At 46.9% G+C, this 18142-nt stretch overlaps 1 protein-coding gene across 1 annotated transcript; it reads right to left on the minus strand.

Moving 5' to 3' along the window:
- Positions 1 to 8972: 8972 nt before the first annotated feature.
- LOC137207696 (putative testis-specific Y-encoded-like protein 3) lies at positions 8973 to 15641 on the minus strand. Its single transcript, XM_067707807.1, has one exon. It carries the CDS (start codon positions 15364 to 15366, stop codon positions 14302 to 14304), a length of 1065 nt encoding a protein of 354 aa, XP_067563908.1. The 5' UTR covers positions 15367 to 15641; the 3' UTR covers positions 8973 to 14301.
- Between the last annotated feature and the right edge of the window lie 2501 nt (positions 15642 to 18142).

The following is an 18142-nucleotide window of genomic DNA, read 5'->3' on the forward strand; positions in this document are numbered from 1 at the left end:
TGATTTGGCTAAGTTGAAGTCCTTCATCTTGCCATTTGTTTTCTATTTTCCCCATTTGTTGTATCCTTTTTTCCTCTTTTTCTGCCTTCTTTTGGACAAATTAAATATGCTTTGCATTTTAATTTCCTTCATGGGCTTATTGACTGTAACTTTTTCTGGATATTTCAGTAATTACTTTAGCGTTTCTAGTGTATATCTTTAACTTGTCACGGTCTACCTTCAAGTGATATTATACCACTTCGCATACAGTATAAGAACCATACAATAGTATACTTCCATTTCTCCATTACCAGCCTTTATATTTCGATTGTCACTCCTTTTTTACTTTTACATATGTTATAAACCCCACAATATACTGTTGCTATTTTTATTTAAACAGTTGTCTTTTTTTTTTTAACAGTTGTCTTTTGAGAGCTTAAGTAATAAGAAAAAATCTTACATATGTACCCAGGTAGTTATTATTTCCAGTGGTCTTCATTCCTTTGTGTAGACACAAATTTCCATCTGGTACGACTTTCCATCTGCCTAAAAGACATCCTTTAATATCCTTTAATATTTCTTGTAGTGAGGATCTGCTGATGATGAATTCTTTCAGCTTTTTTTTTCACCACATGGCATGCAGGACCTTAGTTCCCCAACCAAGGATCAAGCCTGTGCCCCCTGCAATGGAAGCATGGAGTCTTAACCACTAGACCCCCAGGGAAGTCCCCTTTCAGTTTTTGTATGTCCAAAATATTTCAGTTTTAGCTTTGTGATTGAAAGATATTTTTGCTGGTATAGAATTCTAGGTTGACAAGTTTTTTTGTTTCCTAGTACTTTAAAGATGTTAGTCTACTCTCTTGCTGCTTGCGTTGCTTCCAACAACAGAGCTGATATCCTTCTCTTTGTCCCCCGTATGTAACAAGTCTTTTCTCTATGACTGCTTTTACTATGTCAGTGGTTTTTGAGCTATTTGATTTTGGATGCCTTGGTATAGTTTTCTTCATATTTCTTATGTTTAGGGTACATTGAGCTTCTTAGAACTGTGCGTTTATTGTTTTCAGTAAGATTGGAAAGTTTTTAGGTCACTGTTTCTTCAAATATTTTTTCTCCCCCCCAACTTTCCTCTGTGATTCTGATTAACCATAGGTTAGACTACTTGAAGTTGTTTCACCACTGATGTCCCATCCACTGATGCTCATTTCATTAATTCTTTTTTCTGTGTTTCACTTTGGATAGTTTCTATTACTGTTCCTTTAAATTCACTAATCCTGTACCATGTCTACTCTGCCACTAATCCAGTGGTTTTCGTCTCAGATATCGTCTTTTTCACCTCTAGCAATTTGATTTAGGTCTTTTCTTTTTATATATTTCTACCTAACTTTTTATTGTGTAAAGTATACATAAAATTTACCACTTCAACTGTTTTAAAGTGTACAATTCAGAAGCATTAAGTAGACTCACAAATTGTGCAACATAATTTGTGCAACAAATGTGTGGTCACCAGCCATCTCCAGAACTTTTTCATCATCCCAAACTGAAACTCTGTTTATGCATTAAACACTAACTCCCCGTTCTTTTCTCCCCCCAGCCCCTGGTAGCCACCATTCTACTTTCTGCCTCTATGAACTTGACTACTCTGGTGGGATCAGGACATATTTGTCCTTTTGTGTCTGGCTTATTTTACTTACTGTGTCTTCAAGGTTCATTCACATTGTAGCATCTGTCAGAATTTCACTCCTTTAAGGTTTAATATCCCATTGTATGTATATACTACATTTTGCTTATCCATTAACCCACCAGTGGACATTTGGGTTGTTTTTACCTTTGGGCTATTGTGGATAATGCTGTTGTAGACACTGGTGTACAAATATCTGTTCAAGTCCCTGCTTTCAGTTATTTTGGGTATATACCTAGGAGTGGAATTGCTGGATCTTATGGTAATTTTATGTTTAATTTTTTTGAGAAGCCACCATCCTGTTATCCACAGTGGCTGTATCATTTACATTCCCACCAGCTATGCATGAAAATTTCAGTTTCTTTACATTCTCACCAATAGTTGTTATTTTCTGTTTTTTGAAAATACCCATCCTGGGACTTCCCTGGTAGTGCAGTGGTTAAGAATCCGCCTGCCAATGCAGGGGACACGGGTTCGAGCCCTGGTCCGGGAAGATCCCACATGCCGCGGAGCAACTAAGCCCGTGCGCCACAACTACTGAGCCTGCGCTCTAGAGCCCGCGAGCCACAACTACTGAGCCCGCATGCCACAACTACTGAAGCCCACGCACCTAGAGCCCATGCTCTGCAACAAGCCACCACGATGAGAAGTCCACGCACTGCAACAAAGAGTAGCCCCCACTTGCTGCAACTAGAGAAAGCCTGCGCACAGCAACGAAGACCCAATGCAACCAAAAATAAATAAATAAATAAATTTGTTTTAAAAAAAGAAAATACCCATCAATCCTAGTGAATATGAAGTGGTATCTTGTGTTTTTGATTTGCATTTACCTAATAATTAGTGATGCTGAGCATCTTTTCAGTGCTTATTGGCTATTTGTATATCTTCTTTGGAGAAATGTCTATTTAGGTCCTTACCATTTTTTAAAATTTAAAAAAAAATTTTTTATATATATACACTACCAAACGTAAGGTAGATAGCTAGTGGGAAGCAGCAGCATAGCACAGGGAGATCAGCTTGGTGGTTTGTGACCGCCTAGAGGGGTGGGATAGGGAGGGTGGGAGGGAGGGAGACGCAAGAGGGAAGAGATATGGGAACATATGTGTATGTATAACTGATTCACTTTGTTATAAAGCAGAAACTAACACACCATTGTAAAGCAATTATACTCCAATAAAGATGTAAAAAAAATCTATCCCTAAGTATTTTATTATATTTGACGCAGTTGTAAATGGGATTGTTTTCTTAATTTCTCCTTGTGATTTTTTGCTATTAGTGTATAGACACACAACAGATTTTTGTATTATTGTATTATTTGTATTGTGATTATATCCTGCAACTTTACTGAATTCATTGATTAGTTCTAACAGTTTTTTGTGGAATCTTTAGGGTTTTTTATGTAGAATATCATTTGATCTGCAAATAAAAATTTTTTTATTATTATTTTAAAATATTTATTTATTTTGGCTGCACCAGGTCTGGTTGTGGCTTGTGTTAGGTTAGGGTTACTCTGAACCTGTGTCCCCTGGATTCGGCAGGTGGATTCTTAACCACTGCGCCAGGAGGAAAGCCTCTATCTGCTCATTTGAACATCTATTTCAGTTGTGGGTTGGTTTTCATTGCTTATTTTCCTCATTGTGGATCATATTGCCTGCCACTTTATAGGCTTGACGGTCTTTGATTGAATGCCAGATGTTGTGAGTTTCACCTTGTTAGGGGCTGGATATTTTTGTAATCCTGTAAATCCTCTTGAGCTTTGTTCTGGGACAGTTAAGTTACTTGGAAACAGTTTAATCCTTTTGGGTCTTACTCACAGATTTTTTAGGCAATTTCAGAGCAGTGCTTTTTCTAGGGCTAATTATTGGCCACTATCGAGGCAAGGCCTTTCTGAGTATTCTCCCGTATATACCATGACATTCTCCCCAGTGCCATGGCTGGTGGGAATAGACACTATTCCCCACTCATGTGAGCACTAAGGACTATTCCCTTTCATTCTTCCTGTTGGTTCTTTACTTGGCCTCAGGTAGTTTCCTCGCACACTTGTGCTTATCAGTATGCTAATGAATACTTCAGGGGACCCTATGCAGAGCTCCAGGGGTTTCTCCTTGCACAGTTCTCTCTGGCTCTCTGGTATTCTGAGAACTCTCTCTCTCTCTCTCTCTCTCTCTCATCTCCCCTCCCCTTCTCTCCCCCTTTTTCTTTTTACCTTTTAATCCCCTTTACCCATTTCTCCCACCCCCTGCACCTCTGGCAACCACCAATCTGTTCTCTGTATCTATGAGTTTGTTTTTATTTGTTTTTCTTTTTTTAGATTCCACCTACAAGAGAGATCATATGGTATTTGTCTTTCTCTGACTTATTTCACTTAGCATAATGTCCTCAGTGTCCAACCATATTGTTGCAAATGGTGATTTCATTTTTTATGGCTGGATAATATTCCATTGTGTATATATACCACAATTTCTTCATCTCTTCATCCATCGATGGACACTTAGGTTGTTTCCGTATCTTGGCTATTGTAAATAATGCTGCAGGGAACATAGGGGTGCATCTTTTTGAGTTAGTGTTTTCGTCTTCTTTAGATAAATACCCAGAAGTAGAACTGCTGGATCTTATGGTAGTTCTATTTTTCATTTTTTGAGGAACCTCCATATTGTTTTCCACAGTGGCTGCACCAATTTACATTCCTACCAACAGTGCACAAAGTTTCCCTTTTCTCCACATCCTCACCAATATTTCTTGTCTTTTTGGTAATAGCCATTCTAACAGGTGTGAAGTGATATCTCATTGTGGTTTTTGACTTGCATATTCCTGATGATTAATGATATTGAGCATCTTTTCATGTACCTGTTGGCCACCTGTTTGTCTTCTTTGGAAAAATGTCCGTTCAGATCTTTTGCCCATTTCTGAACCCTTGTTACATTGGTCTCCAGACTCCCAGCACCATCTCAGGGAGGGCACTCGGCTCTACTTCAGTCCCCCTCCTTATGCTGCAGCCTGAAAACTCTCTCAAGGAAGTGAGCTAGGCAGTCATAGAACTTACCTCACTTGTTTCCCATCTGTCTGGGATTACTGTCCTTTATTGATCAATGTCCAAAGCCTTGAAAACCACTGTTTCATATATTTAGTTTTTCTGGTAGTTGCAGGTGGGAGGATAAATCTTACCTGTTATTTCATCTTGGCTAAAAACAGAAGTCTCTGCTGCTCCCTTTTTTAACCTGTAAGATCACGGGGTCTCTGAAGGGCTGTGTGAGTCCTGTTACATGAAAGGGTCACTCATGGTAGCTGCTTAATCGGTTACTCCCTCCTCACCCATGGATGGTGAGTCTAAAGGGCCTAATTCCTGGCAATCTAAGCTTGGCAGTGACTTGGCTTCACCTAAGAATGCTCTAGGCCGAGAAACTGTGCGATTGAACGTGTGCTAGCCCAGAAGTCTGCGCCCTCTAACCCTGAGGGCCACTGCAGGGTGAAAGTGCTATCTAGGGCCCCACAGGAGAGCTGAATTATAACTGCAGCTCCTAGAGATGACAGTCTTAACCACCCCACTGGACGCTGTGGACAGACACCCAGTTTACCCCTGATGTTTGGTCCAAGCAAGTCACAGTACCATGTTCCCCCTCACCGATAACTGATTCAAGAGCAGACCTGTTACCCAGTTCTAGCCGATTAGATGCGGAACCCAGAAAGTCTAAAGTGGCTTCTGGGAAAGTTTTCTTCCATTTTAAGCAAGTCATGGGAAGACACAATCTGCCTTCTCTGGAGTTGCCATATCCCGAAGTTACCCTTGGAACTACTGCTACCATCTTGGTATCAACCCGAGAATGGAACCAACAGGAAGGATGGCAGATCAGAGAAGAAGGCCCAAGTCTTTGCAGACATCATTGAGCTGCTGATTCAAACAGCCCCAAAGCCCACCTGACCTCTGGATGTTCACGTAAGGGGAAAAAATTCTCTTGTTTAAGTCAATTAGAGTTTCTGTTAGATGCAACCAAAAGCATTGTCACTGAACTGGCCACCTAGAGGGCTGCAGGCTTATGGGGAGGGGGAGACACCTGAAGGGACTTTTTCCTCCCGCTAAAGAATTTCCAAGTTTTCCTTTAGGTGAGAAACTCGGGCTGAGAGCCATGAAAGGATGTGTCCAAGGCCACACAGTGGGGAATCAAGAGCATGCCGGCCTATCAGCCTTCCGGCTAGTGCCCGCTCCACCCCAGCCCCTGCCCTTGAGGTCGAGTCAGCTGTGATGGTGGGGCCTGTGAGGTGGGAGCCTCGAAGTTCACTGGCCCAAGTTAGCATTTAGTTCTCCTGCTAAGCAAAGGCAAGCGGATATCAGACATACTTGCATCTCTGTGCTGAAATCATGTCCTTGGGAGAAAATATCAAAGTCCCCCAAGCTGTAATCAGGGCGGTTATAGGTAACAACTAATTGCTATAGTTTCTAGACAGATTCATTCTGATTGAAAAGAACTTGTCCAAAGTTCCTTCCCAGGACAACGGAACAGGGCAGACCTCTGAGAGCATAGGCTCGTGTCTGTCACACCAGAGCAGGAAGACCCTCCTCGCCCTGAACTCCTTCCTCCACCCTTGGAGCATGTGTAAGCCAGGCGGCCATATCTCTGTAGGAGGGACCAGGAATGGGCCCAGAGACATCACCTCAACTCCAGAGAGTGCCTGGAAAATGGCTGCCTTCGGGCCATACAGAGCTCCTATCCTTAGAGATCGTCTTCCCCTTGCCCACCTGTGAGAGCTTCCTGAACCTCGAGCGTGTGAAGCATTCATTCCTCAAAGAGTTCCTGCGCCCCCAACTGTGCCAGGTGCTACTCTAGGTGAGGGGTATTCAGCAGTGAATAAGACAAAGTCCCCATGAGTGCAGAGGAAACGGCAGATCAATAAATCAATATGCAATCTAACGTAAGGGGTTGTCAGTGCTATAACAAAATCCAAATCAGAGAACCGGGAGGAGGACTGTCAGGGTGTTTTTCGGAAAGGGTGGTCAAAAACGGCCTCCCTCAGGAGGTGAAACTGTAACAGATGAGCTGAGAAACCTTAATGAATCAAGGAGTCGGCCGTGCAGATATCAGGAGAAGAAGGTTCCAGGTGAGGGAAGCGCAAGCAAAGGTTTGAGCCAGGTTTGAAGACTAACAGGAGTTGGTGTCACTGGAAAGCGATCTGGAGGGAGAGGTGGAGGAGATGAGGTTGGAGAGGTGATAAGGTCAGATCTTGAGGGTCTTGCAGGCCACGAGGAGCACGTTGGCTTTCCCTCTTGTGTGCGATTGGAGCCGTTGGAGGGTTTGGAGCAGAGGAAAGACATGACCCGACGTAGGTTTAAAGAACCACTCTGGCTGCTGTATCCGTGTGAGCTCCCTGTACACAGTAGGTGTTCACTAAACGTCAGGGGTTATTATCACTGTTTTCAGGCTCTTGAGCTCACTGAGAGCAGAAACCTGAATAGAGTCATCTTGCGCCCCCAACATCCGGTACGGAGGACGCTAAGATGCGTGGATAAACAAATGACTCAGGACCCGAATAAATGAGCAAGCAGGAGTGGGTTCTGAGGACGAGACTCAGGCCCCAGAAGAGCGCCAAGACCCACGGTTGCCAAGGCCCCCCACCGAGGCCAGTCACGGCATGAAGGAGGTGTGCTGTTGGCCACGCAGCAGAAAGATCAAGTGAGCACCTGTCTGGGTAAGCACCACTGTCAAAGGCCTAAGGACGTGTAGGATGCGGCTGGGCCCCAATTTGGGCTGCAGGAGCCAAAGTGCACCTGCCAAACACCAGGCGCAGGGCAGGCAAACCACATGGGGCACTGGCTTCCAGAATCGCCAGGCCGCCTCCACTTCAGGCTCGCCCTGAATCCCCTGGGAGCATCTGGGACAGCACAAAAGAGAACCCCAGAGGATGCATCCCAGCCAGGCACTGGTGTGCCAATTTTGGGTTCTCAGTCTACTTGGGAGGTGGCAGAGATTGTGGTGGGCTAGGGCAATCATGGAGGGCTTCCTGGAAGAGCTGCAGCCTGGATAGATGGAAAGATTCAAACTGAAGGTACTGGAGAGCGGGAGTTGCAGACACTGACCCCTGCCTTGCCTCCAGCTGCCCCATGAGCTCTCCCACCTCTGAACCACATCTGATAGCCCTCCCCACTATCTACAGGACAATGCTTTGGCTTTGCATTCAGAGGTCCTGTTTCCAGAAAATGGCCTGAACCTACCCATCTAGGCTTGCCTCTTCCAAGCGGCCACACGCAGGGCACATGTTGTGCCCTAAACACATCATGCATTTTCTATCCCAGCGCCTCTGGTCACACTGTTTGCTCTGTCAGGAATTTCCTTTTTCAGGCCCAATTTCTAAACTACCGCCCATTTTTCAAAGCCCAGCTCCAGTGTCCTGGCTTCAGAGAAGTCTCCACCCTCTGATCCCACATCATACACAGCTGGGAAGAGCTGTATGCCAAGCTGGACTTAGCTGGGTTCTGTCTCTTTGGGGTGACTGTTATGTACCAGTTAGGCCTCTTGTCCTGGTGTAATTATTAGTAGTGTCCCTTTCACTCCCAGATGTGTTCTAGCTAAGGACAAATTACATGGTCACCCTTCATTGTCCCCACACTTCTCTGCCCAACTGAAATCTTTTGGGCAGCAACCACGTTGGCAGGGCAGAGCACGATACTCTGACACATTTGGCTAAAGTCATTCATTTCACACAAGTAATTTTTGAGGTGCACGTGGGGCAAAGCAGCAGACTGAGAGGTCCCTGTCCTCCTGACACATGTTAGATGGGAGAGGAAAAGAAGAAAACGAAGATCACTTCAGAGTTACAAGTGCCATGGAGGCAATCAGGAAGAGAAGGGGAGAAGCAATGCCGAGGGGCAGAGAATGACTTTAGACAGGCTGGGCAGGAAGGGCCTCGGGAGAAGCGTTTGGGGCCAGAAAAGCAAGTGCGAAACCCCTGAGGTCGGAATGTGCTTAGTGTGTTTAATGAGCAGCTTAGAGGCAAGCATGAGGGAAGCGAAGGAAGATCGAGGGGAGATGTTGGCAGGGACCAGAAAATGCTGGAATCTGTCAGCCACAATAAGGAATTAGGATTTTTTTTTCTGTCAATGGAGGGTTTTGGATGGGGGAGTAACATGATCTGAGGGTTTTTTTTTCCCCCCAGACTGAAAAGTTTTTATTTTTTCTTCAAGCAATAGAAGACAAAGTGCCATGAATCCTCTTCTGATTGGACAAAGCCACCTTATGACTGTTTCTCTGTCTAGAAGCAGTGATGTCAGTTACAGCGATGTCATTACAACACCGCCACTGGGACACAGGTCATCAAGACCATCAGAGTTACAGATTTCTTTTCGGAGGTTATCCTCACAGAATATGGTAACAATTTCTAGTCTTAAGTCCTACAAAACCACCTTATTCAAACTACTTCTAAGTTCAGGGTTATATTAACAGCCACAACAACTTAATAACAATCACGAATAGCCACATAGGTTTCCAAATGGTGTAGAAAAATTACACTGATATTCTTGGTAAATGTTCTCAGCTAAAAGCAACAAGCAGGACTGGACAGCTCAATTTCCCCAGTGGATGGAAATGCAGAAGGGGATGCATCGGGGCTGACTTAAAAGCAGCGAAATGAGGGACTTCCCTGGTGGCCCAGTGGTTAAGACTCCATGCTTCCACTGCAGGGGGCATGGGTTCGATCCCTGGTTGGAGAACTAAGATCCTGCATACCGCATGACCAAAACAAAACAAAACAAAACAAAAACAAACAAACAAAGCAGTGAAATGTAAAACAGAGCATAAACTTTCTACATACCCAAAGTCATACCTGGATTGAGGGAACCTCTAAAATTGTAGTGTTCTGTTATGCGTTCTTCTAATTTAAAGAGATGTCACCAGAAAACTACTAGAGCTAATCAATGAATTTGGTAAAGTTGCAGGATACAAAATTAATACACAGAAATCTCTTGCATTCCTGTACACTAACAATGAAAGGGCAGAAAGAGAAATTAAGGAAACAATCCCATTTACCACTGCAACAAAAAGAATAAAATACCTAGGAATAAACCTACCTAAGGAGGCAAAAGACCTGTATGCAGAAAACTATAAGACACTCTTGAAAGAAATCAAAGAAGACACAAACAGATGGAAAGATATACCATGTTCTTGGATTGGAAAAATCAATACTGTGAAAATGACTATACTACCCAAAGCAATCTACAGATTCAATGCAATCCCTATCAAATTATCAATGTCATCTTTCACAGAATTAGTACAAAGCCCAGAGACAGGGGCTCCCCTGGTGGTGCTGCAGTTAAGAATCTGCCTGCCAATGCAGGGGACATGGGTTCGAGCCCTGGTCTGGGAAGATCCCACATGCCACGGAGCAACTAAGCCCGTGTGCCACAACTACTGAGCCTGCACTCTAGAGCCCACGAGCCACAACTACTGAGCCCACGTGCCACAGCTACTGAAGCCCACGCACCTAGAGCCTGTGTTCCGCAACAAGAGAAGCCACCACAATAAGAAGCCCACGCACCGCAACAAAGACTAGCCCCCACTCACCGCAACTAAAAGAAAGCCCGCACACAGCAACGAGGACTCAATGCAGCCAAAAGTAAAAATTAATTAATTAATTAAAAAAAAAAGAAAGCCCAGAGATAAACCCACACACCTATGGTCACCTAATCTATGACAAAGGAAGCAAAAATATACAATGGAGAAAAGACAGCCTCTTCAATAAGTGGTGCTGGGAAAACTGGAGAGCTACATGTAAAAAAATGAAATTAGAACACTCCCTAACACCATGCTCAAAAATAAACTCAAAATGGGTTAAAGACCTAAATGTAAGGCCAGACACTATCAAACTCTTAGAGGAAAACATAGGCAGAACACTCTTTGACATAAATCACAGCAACATCTTTTTTGAGCCACCTCCTAGAGTAATGAAAATTAAAACAAAAATAAACAAATGGGACCTAGTGAAACTTAAAAGCTTTTGCACAGCAAAGGAAACCATAAACAAGACGAAAAGACAACCCTCAGAATGGGAGAAAATATTTGCAAACGAAGCAACTGACAAAGGATTAAACTCCAAAATATACAAGCAGCTCATGCAGCTCAACATCAAAAAAGCAAACAACCCAATCAAAAAATGGGCAGAAGACCTAACAAACACATGAAAAGATGCTCAACATCACTAATTATTAGAGAAATGCAAATCAAAACTACAATGAGGTATCACCTCACACCGGTCAGAACAGCCATCATCAAAAAACCTACAAACAGGGCTTCCCTGGTGGCACAGTGGTTAAGAATCTACCTGCCAGTGCAGGGGACACAGGTTCCAGCCCTGGTCTGGGAAGATCCCACATGCCACAGAGCAACTAAGCCCATGCTCCGCAACAAGAGAAGCCACTGCAATGAGAAGCCCGCCCACCACAACAAAGAGTAGCCCCCGCTGGCTGCAACTAGAGAAAGCCTGCACATAGCAACGAAGACCCAATGCAGCCAAAAATTAATTAATTAAAATTTATTTTAAAAAACCTACAAACAATAAATGCTGGAGAGGGTGTGGAGAAAAGGGAACCCTCATACACTGTGGGCAGGAATGTAAATTGATACAGCCACTATGGAGAACAGTATGGAGGTTCCTTAAAGAACTAAAAATAGAACTACTATATGACCCAACAGTCCTACCACTGGGCATATACCCAGAGAAAACCATAATTCAGAAAAACACATGCATCCCAATGTTCACTGAAGCACTATTTACAATAGCCAGGGCATGGAAGCAAACTAAATGTCCATCAACAGAGGAATGGATAAAGATGTGGTACATATATACAATGGAATATTACTCAGCCATAAAAAGGAATAAAAATGGATAATTTATAGAGTCATGGATGGACCTAGAGAGTGTTATACAGAGTAAAGTAAGTCAGAAAGGGAAAAGCAAATATCGTATAATAACACATATATGTGGAATCTAGAAAAATGGTATAGATGATCTTATCTGCAAAGCAGAAATAGAGACACAGACGTAGAGAACAAACGTATGGATACCAAGGGGGAAAGGGGTGGGGTGGGAGGAATTGGGAGACTGGGATTGGCACATATACATTATTGATACTATGTATAAAATAGACAACTGATGGGGACATACAGTATAGCACAGGGAACTCTTACCTAATGCACTGTGGTAACCTAAATGGGAGGGAAGTCCAAAAGGGAGGGGATATCTGTATGTGTATGGCTGATTCATTTTGTTGTGCAGTGGAGGCTAACACAACATTGTAAAGCCACCACACTCCAATAAAAATTAATTAAAAAAAAAATCTACACGCAGACGTAGAGAATGGACTTGAGGACACGGGGAGTGGGAATGGTAAGTTGGGACGAAGTGAGAGAGTGGCATGGACATATATATCCCACTAGATAGCTAGTGGGAAGCAGCTGCATAGCACAGGGAGATCAGCTCGGTGCTTTGTGACCACCTAGAGGGGTGGGATAGGGAGGGTGGGAGGGAGGCACAAGAGGGAGGGGATATGGGGGATATACGTGTATGTATAGCTGATTCACTTTGTTATAAAGCAGAAACTAACACACCATTGTAAAGCAATTATACTGCAATAAAGATGTTAAAAAAAATCTACAAATTTCCTCAGTAGGGGTGACCATCAAAATTTTTAGAAACTGGAATAATCAAATAAAAATAAATTTAAAAAATAAAAGGAAAAAAATATTAAAAAATTAAAAGATCAGTTGGTGAATCAAAAAAGTTAAGAAGATTCGGGGGCTCCCCTCCCTGCACCTTGCAGGCCCTCCTCCATCCCTGTCTTCCCAGCTGGCTCCAACTTCTCTTGCACGCCCCTGCCGAGAGCAGCCCCCCCCACCTTTATTTTGTGTTAAGGTCTCCCCAGGTCCTCGGGAGCAGAACAGAAGCCCTTCCATGGGAAGGGACCTGGGTATGGTCATTCCCCCAAAATGAGATGGAGACAGCCCAAAAAAACTGTCTTAGGGGGTCTCAGGAGTGGGGCACGGCTAAGCCCCTGTACTAACAGGATCCCATGAGGGTTTGGACCCGGCGAAAGGAGAAGAAAGTAGAGTTGGAGCTAAAGTTAGTCTCCAAGAACACAGCACGAAACAAAACAGTGTGCTATCCCTGCGGGCCCGGAGCTCCTGGTGTCTCTGCTCAGGGGTCCTGTGCTGTCCCCCGTTGCTGAGGGGGACAGGGCACTGGAGCAGAGGGGGCAAAGAGAGCTCCGCCACGCTAGAGGACAACCCTCCCTCTCTGGAGACAATCGGAGAGGCAAATTCAACAAGAAAGCCTGTCTCCTGAGCTGTTTGTAAAAAACCTTGCTTCTTCAGTTATTTTGTTTCTGAGCTATCACTTTAAAGAAAATAAAAACAAACATGTGAGATCTCGGCAGGTGGAGAAAGGCCTCACGACCAGAAACACCCCCTCTCCAGCACCCCCAAGCTGGCCGCCTAAAAACAAGTGGAGAGAGGGGAGTTGGGTTCTGTGTGAGTCCAGCGACTGGAGCTCAGGAAGGTAGGCTTCTGGAAGGGACTCCATTACTGCCCCTGCGTTAAGTGCATGCCCAGATATGCCAGCGTGGCAGAGTTCCTGGGGTTTGGGGAGCTCTTGTGCATTGGCAGGTGGCCCACCTGGGTTCACAGGCAGTTCTTGAGGTCCTTATAGACCTGGGAGCAGGCAACAAGGTCGCTGGCAACCTGGGTGAAACTCATGAGAAGGGCGATGACCAGACACAGGTAGGACACAGACCTTCAAAAGTCAGTAGCAGGTCGGGAGGTAGGACCAACACAGGGGTAAGAAGAGCAGTGTGATCACAAAGAATGCACTGCCCACTGCTTCATGTCCTTGACCTCACCCCATGCCCATTCTGCTAGATGCCCAACAGTCCATTAGCCTGGCCTGTGGTCCTGAGGTCCTGGAATGTCCAAGTCTGGCTGACCAAATGCACCCACTTCCTCTTGGGTGACAAGACTCAGCTTGCCACAGACAGGTGTGGGGTCAGCATAAGTATGAAGCCTGGCATGCTGTGGCCTTGAAGGAGTAGGCCTCAAAGAGGCACTGGTCCTCCTAGTGATGACCTGTGGGTGCCCATGTAAAAAATGGGTGGTGGGGCTTCCCTGGTGGCGCAGTGGTTGAGAGTCCGCCTGTTGATGCAGGGGACACGGGTTCGTGCCCCAGTCCAGGAAGATTCCACATGGTGCGGAGCGGCTGGGTCTGTGAGCCATGGCCACTGAGCCTGCGTGTCCGGAGCCTGTGTTCCGCAACGGGAGAGGCCACAACAGTGAGAGGCCCGCGTACCGCAAAAAAAAAAAAAAAATGGGTGGAAGGCCATGATCAAAGACAGGTCCAGGGCCATGAAGATGATGGTAGTACCTGTCCACAGCACTGGGTGCTTGGGTAGACACTGTGGCATGTGACAGTCATGTGATGCATGGAGCCTACATGGAAACAGAAGAGCGTGGCCATGAAGGCCACAATCTCGGAGCTGAGTCCACTGAAGTCCAAAGGGGTCAGAGTACATGGAACAGAAAGCAGACAGCAGAGTGCCATGGCTGGCCTAAGCCCAGGTCCCCAGGAGGCAGAAAGGAGTCTTGTGTAGGGGCCAGGTCCCAGGGCAGGACTTAGCCAGACTGGAACCCATAGGGCCTAGGAGGGGCCTCTGTGGGCCACCTTGCTAGGCCTTGCCTGGCTCTGTGGGGCCTATCCCAGAGCAGGTAGTACTGCAGGGGGTTGGGCCACAGGTCCTCTTTAATAATCTGGGCAACCCTGTCGGCCTCCGGGAGGCTGTGCTTTGAGAACCAGCTGAAGAAGCTGTGGATGGTGTCCCGGTTCCTGTGTACCAGAGTTGGAGGTTCCTGGCCCCAGTGCCAGCAAATGCGACTTGCAATTGACACCACCCGGCCTAAGGATCTGCACTCATACTTCTTCACTATCACCTTGTTCCGGAAGTAGGGGTTGCTCCAAAAACTGAACTTGAACTTGCAGCCCGTCCTGGCGTGCCTGTGCTCCCTCACTTCCAAATTCATCAGGTAGCAGAGCATGTCTTCGCCTCGGGGGCTGATCATGGCTGACAGCTGCGGGTGGTTCAGGAAGGTGGTGACCCAGAAGCCAGGAATATTCTGGATGATGAAGCTCCTTCGGGCTAGGTGCAACCGGTGCATGCGCCCAAACCTGCGCTCCAGCCGCAGGTAGGCCCTGCCTGCCTGGGCACTCACGGCCTCCAGCTCCCACTGAATGGCTTCCAGCGGGTCCACAACTGGGCCACCAAAGTTCAGGGGCCCCGGGCCTTGCTGCGCCTCCGCTCCCACCTCCAGCTTCTCCCCCCGCACCAGCTTCTCGGCCACCTCCATCTCCTCTCCCACAGGCTGCTTCCCCACCTCCCGTTCCGCCTCCTCCATGAAGATGGCGCCCTCCCCAGTCGTCACTTCCTCTGCCTTCCCGCCGGCTCCAGCCCGAGCCTCCCACCCTTCTGCGCCACAGGTTTCTGGGCCCCCGTCCCCGAAAAGGCCGTTTTCTGGGCTCAGGCCAGTGGCCGCGGAGGCCGCTTCCCGGCCCCCCGGGGAAGGTAGGATGGTCCCTGGGCGGGCTGCGGGGTCGGGATACCCGCGTCCCCCAGCCTCTTGGGCCCCAGACGCGGTGACCGGGCGCGCGGCGGTTTCCAGGCCCCCCGCACCCTCGTCCGCCATCACCTGCGGGAGCCTCTTGCCTGGAGGGGCTCGGGGCGCGCGGGCGATACTGCGGGTTCAGCGAGAGGGGCGGCTGGAGGGCTGGCAGCGACCCCAGCGGGACCGCGGGTAGTAGGCAGGGAGGCCCGATTTTCTCCTACGGGGCTCGCCCCGCCCCTTGCGCCCCGACGCTTTTACGGATGTGATTCGCAAGGGTTCCCCGGCTGTCTTGGGACTAGGCGCCTGGTGGAGTGGCAGGGGGCTGCCCGGGGGGGATGCGACTGCGGGCGCCCAGACAGAACTGGGAGTCGGCGGTGGAAATGGGGTGAAGTGCAGGGGTGTACCAAGCAGCGAACAGCTCTGAGCAGGCGCCCAGGATCAGGCCCAACCCCAGAGCCACCACGCCAGGCAATTACTGTTCCCCGCATCTGCGGTGGACAGGTGGGAGTCGGCTGATGCCCACACTCGACTGTGGCTTTGGGGCAGCTTTCACAGGATAAATTACTCAGGCATATGCAGAGGACCCAAGAGGTATCCTTTGCAGAGGCTGACTAGACTGAAACTTGCATAGTAATTGTCAGGCACACAGAGGTGCTCAAAATATTTGTGGGGAAAGGCAGAAACAAGGTCTGAGTAGAAGGATCTAAGGGCAAGGGAAGATCCCAAATGCTGCCAACCAGGAAGCAAGTGGGCCTCTGCCTGGTTTCCCTGAACGAGCTGGATCTTCCTGGGCTGACAGGCTGAAGGGTGGACATGGCTTCACCTCGTCCTAGGCCTAGGGGCTACCCCTTTCTCTGCTCCAGACATTTCACAAATGTGAACTCTAGTCTGAAGTGCAGGGTCTGTGCACAGATAGTAAGAGCCTGGATGGACCAGACCCCGCAGCCCTGATCCTGCAAGTGCACCTGCACTCCTGTGATCTCAGCTCCCAAACTTGTGGCCCATGGAGGTCAATACACCCAATACCCCACCCGCTCACCTGGAAGTCCTTGCCACCTCCTCCAGAAGGCCTTCAGCTTCCTCCCATCCAATGGAAAAGATAGCTTTGAGCCCCCAGACCCACTCCTGGGTATGCATCCCCTAGAGGGCAAGGTGGATTCTCTTGGGGCCCTAGCAGGGATCCAACCCACTGGGGTGGACAGTTAGTCAAGTAAACAGAAGGCCAAAGAGATGAACAGCCAGCCCACTGCCTTTGTACATAAAGCACCTGTTACACACATTAACACTTAACGTCCCATAAATTCTTGGGCTGGTCTCTGCAGTGATTTGCACTGCTTGGCTATGAACACTGGCTCCAGACCCCAGAAAGGCAAGCTCAGTCTGAGCCCTGGACAGGAGGATCTCAGTACAAAGGATGGGGCCCAGAATAGTGATGACTATCTTCACTGGAGACTGGCCAAGCAACATCAGGTGAAGCCATAATGGCCTTTCAAGAGTCTGTCTGAACCAAATGGGTAGGCACGAGTGTGGTCAAGGTTAGGTCCTAGCTCTGTCACTTACCAGCTGTGCACCTTGGGCAATGGATGACATTTTTTTCTTGGACAACCAGCATCCATTCCTCATCCTAACAGTACCCCAAATTTCCTTTGAGAAACTACTCCAACCCTTGTCTCAGCCTTGTCATCACTGGCCTATAGTGACTGGTTTTGGGATGGCACACAATGCCATCATGGCCAATGAGACAGGAGACGCTTACGTGAATAAAGGACTCCTCTCTCCCAGAAAGGGTCCCTCTCCATTTGTGGTCAGCACTGTGTGAAAATGACTGGAATTATGGCAGCATTCTTCTACATAAAGGGACAAACCATTTTGAAGGGCTGGAGGATGAAGTCACAACTGCACAAGATAGGGCAAACACAGGAATGCTAAGGCCAACCATGTTTGAGCTGCTGGATCAATATTAACCTCAAGACTGCACTTCATCTGGCATTTTCAGTGACATGAAATTTCACCATTTAAGCCAATTTGGTTTTTCTGACTCTTGCACCCAAAAATATTAAGTGGTGGCATGATGCCACTTACCTCAAAGATCTTTAATATCAAAGTGCAAAGTTTGTAGGTGCTAATGTGAAAGGTTGTTACTGTCTGCCCTATACTCATCATCCCCTTGGATGCTAAAGATGTCTGGATTCCAGTTCTTCTTCAAGCTCTCTCCTACCCCTTCCCAATCAAACAGGTTCACAACTTCCAAACACATCATTCAGAAGTTTTTAATAAACAACTTCATTATAAAAACTTTTTTGAAAATGTAATTCTGCAAAACATTGAAAAATCTACTTTAACAAAGATAGGCCCTGTGCATTTTCTAATGGCACTTATATTTTACAATTAAAAACCTTGTTTTATATAAAGCCAAAAATACTCCAAGAGGTTATTCACTGTGTTTACAAAGTGCTAGAAGGTTTTGTCTTGTATTTTTCTCTCTTTAAATAATCTGGCGTTCCGAAAGAGTGGCTCCAAAGCCTTGACCACCGGGAAGGAGGGAGGGAGGTGTATGAGAAGTGGTGTTTCAGGAGTTCTAGTGCCAAACAGTAGGAGGTGGAGAGGTGCACTATGGGGAGAACCCGCTAAGGAAGGAAGCTCACACCCGAAGAAACTGAACTGGAATGCTTCTTCCAAACCCCTCCATAGAGGCACTAGATTATGATGGTGGATCCTTCTCCTGTCACACCAGTACACCCCTTTCCCTCGCCACAGACCCTACTCTCCAGTGGTGAGGTTACAGCCAATTCCTTCCACAGCAGGTTCAGAGTTCCAGGAGAGGCCAGGGTGGGGTCCCAGAGGAATCTGGACTTTT

Source organism: Pseudorca crassidens, chromosome 15 (genome assembly GCF_039906515.1).
Source record: "Pseudorca crassidens isolate mPseCra1 chromosome 15, mPseCra1.hap1, whole genome shotgun sequence".
Lineage (NCBI taxonomy): Eukaryota > Metazoa > Chordata > Mammalia > Artiodactyla > Delphinidae > Pseudorca > Pseudorca crassidens.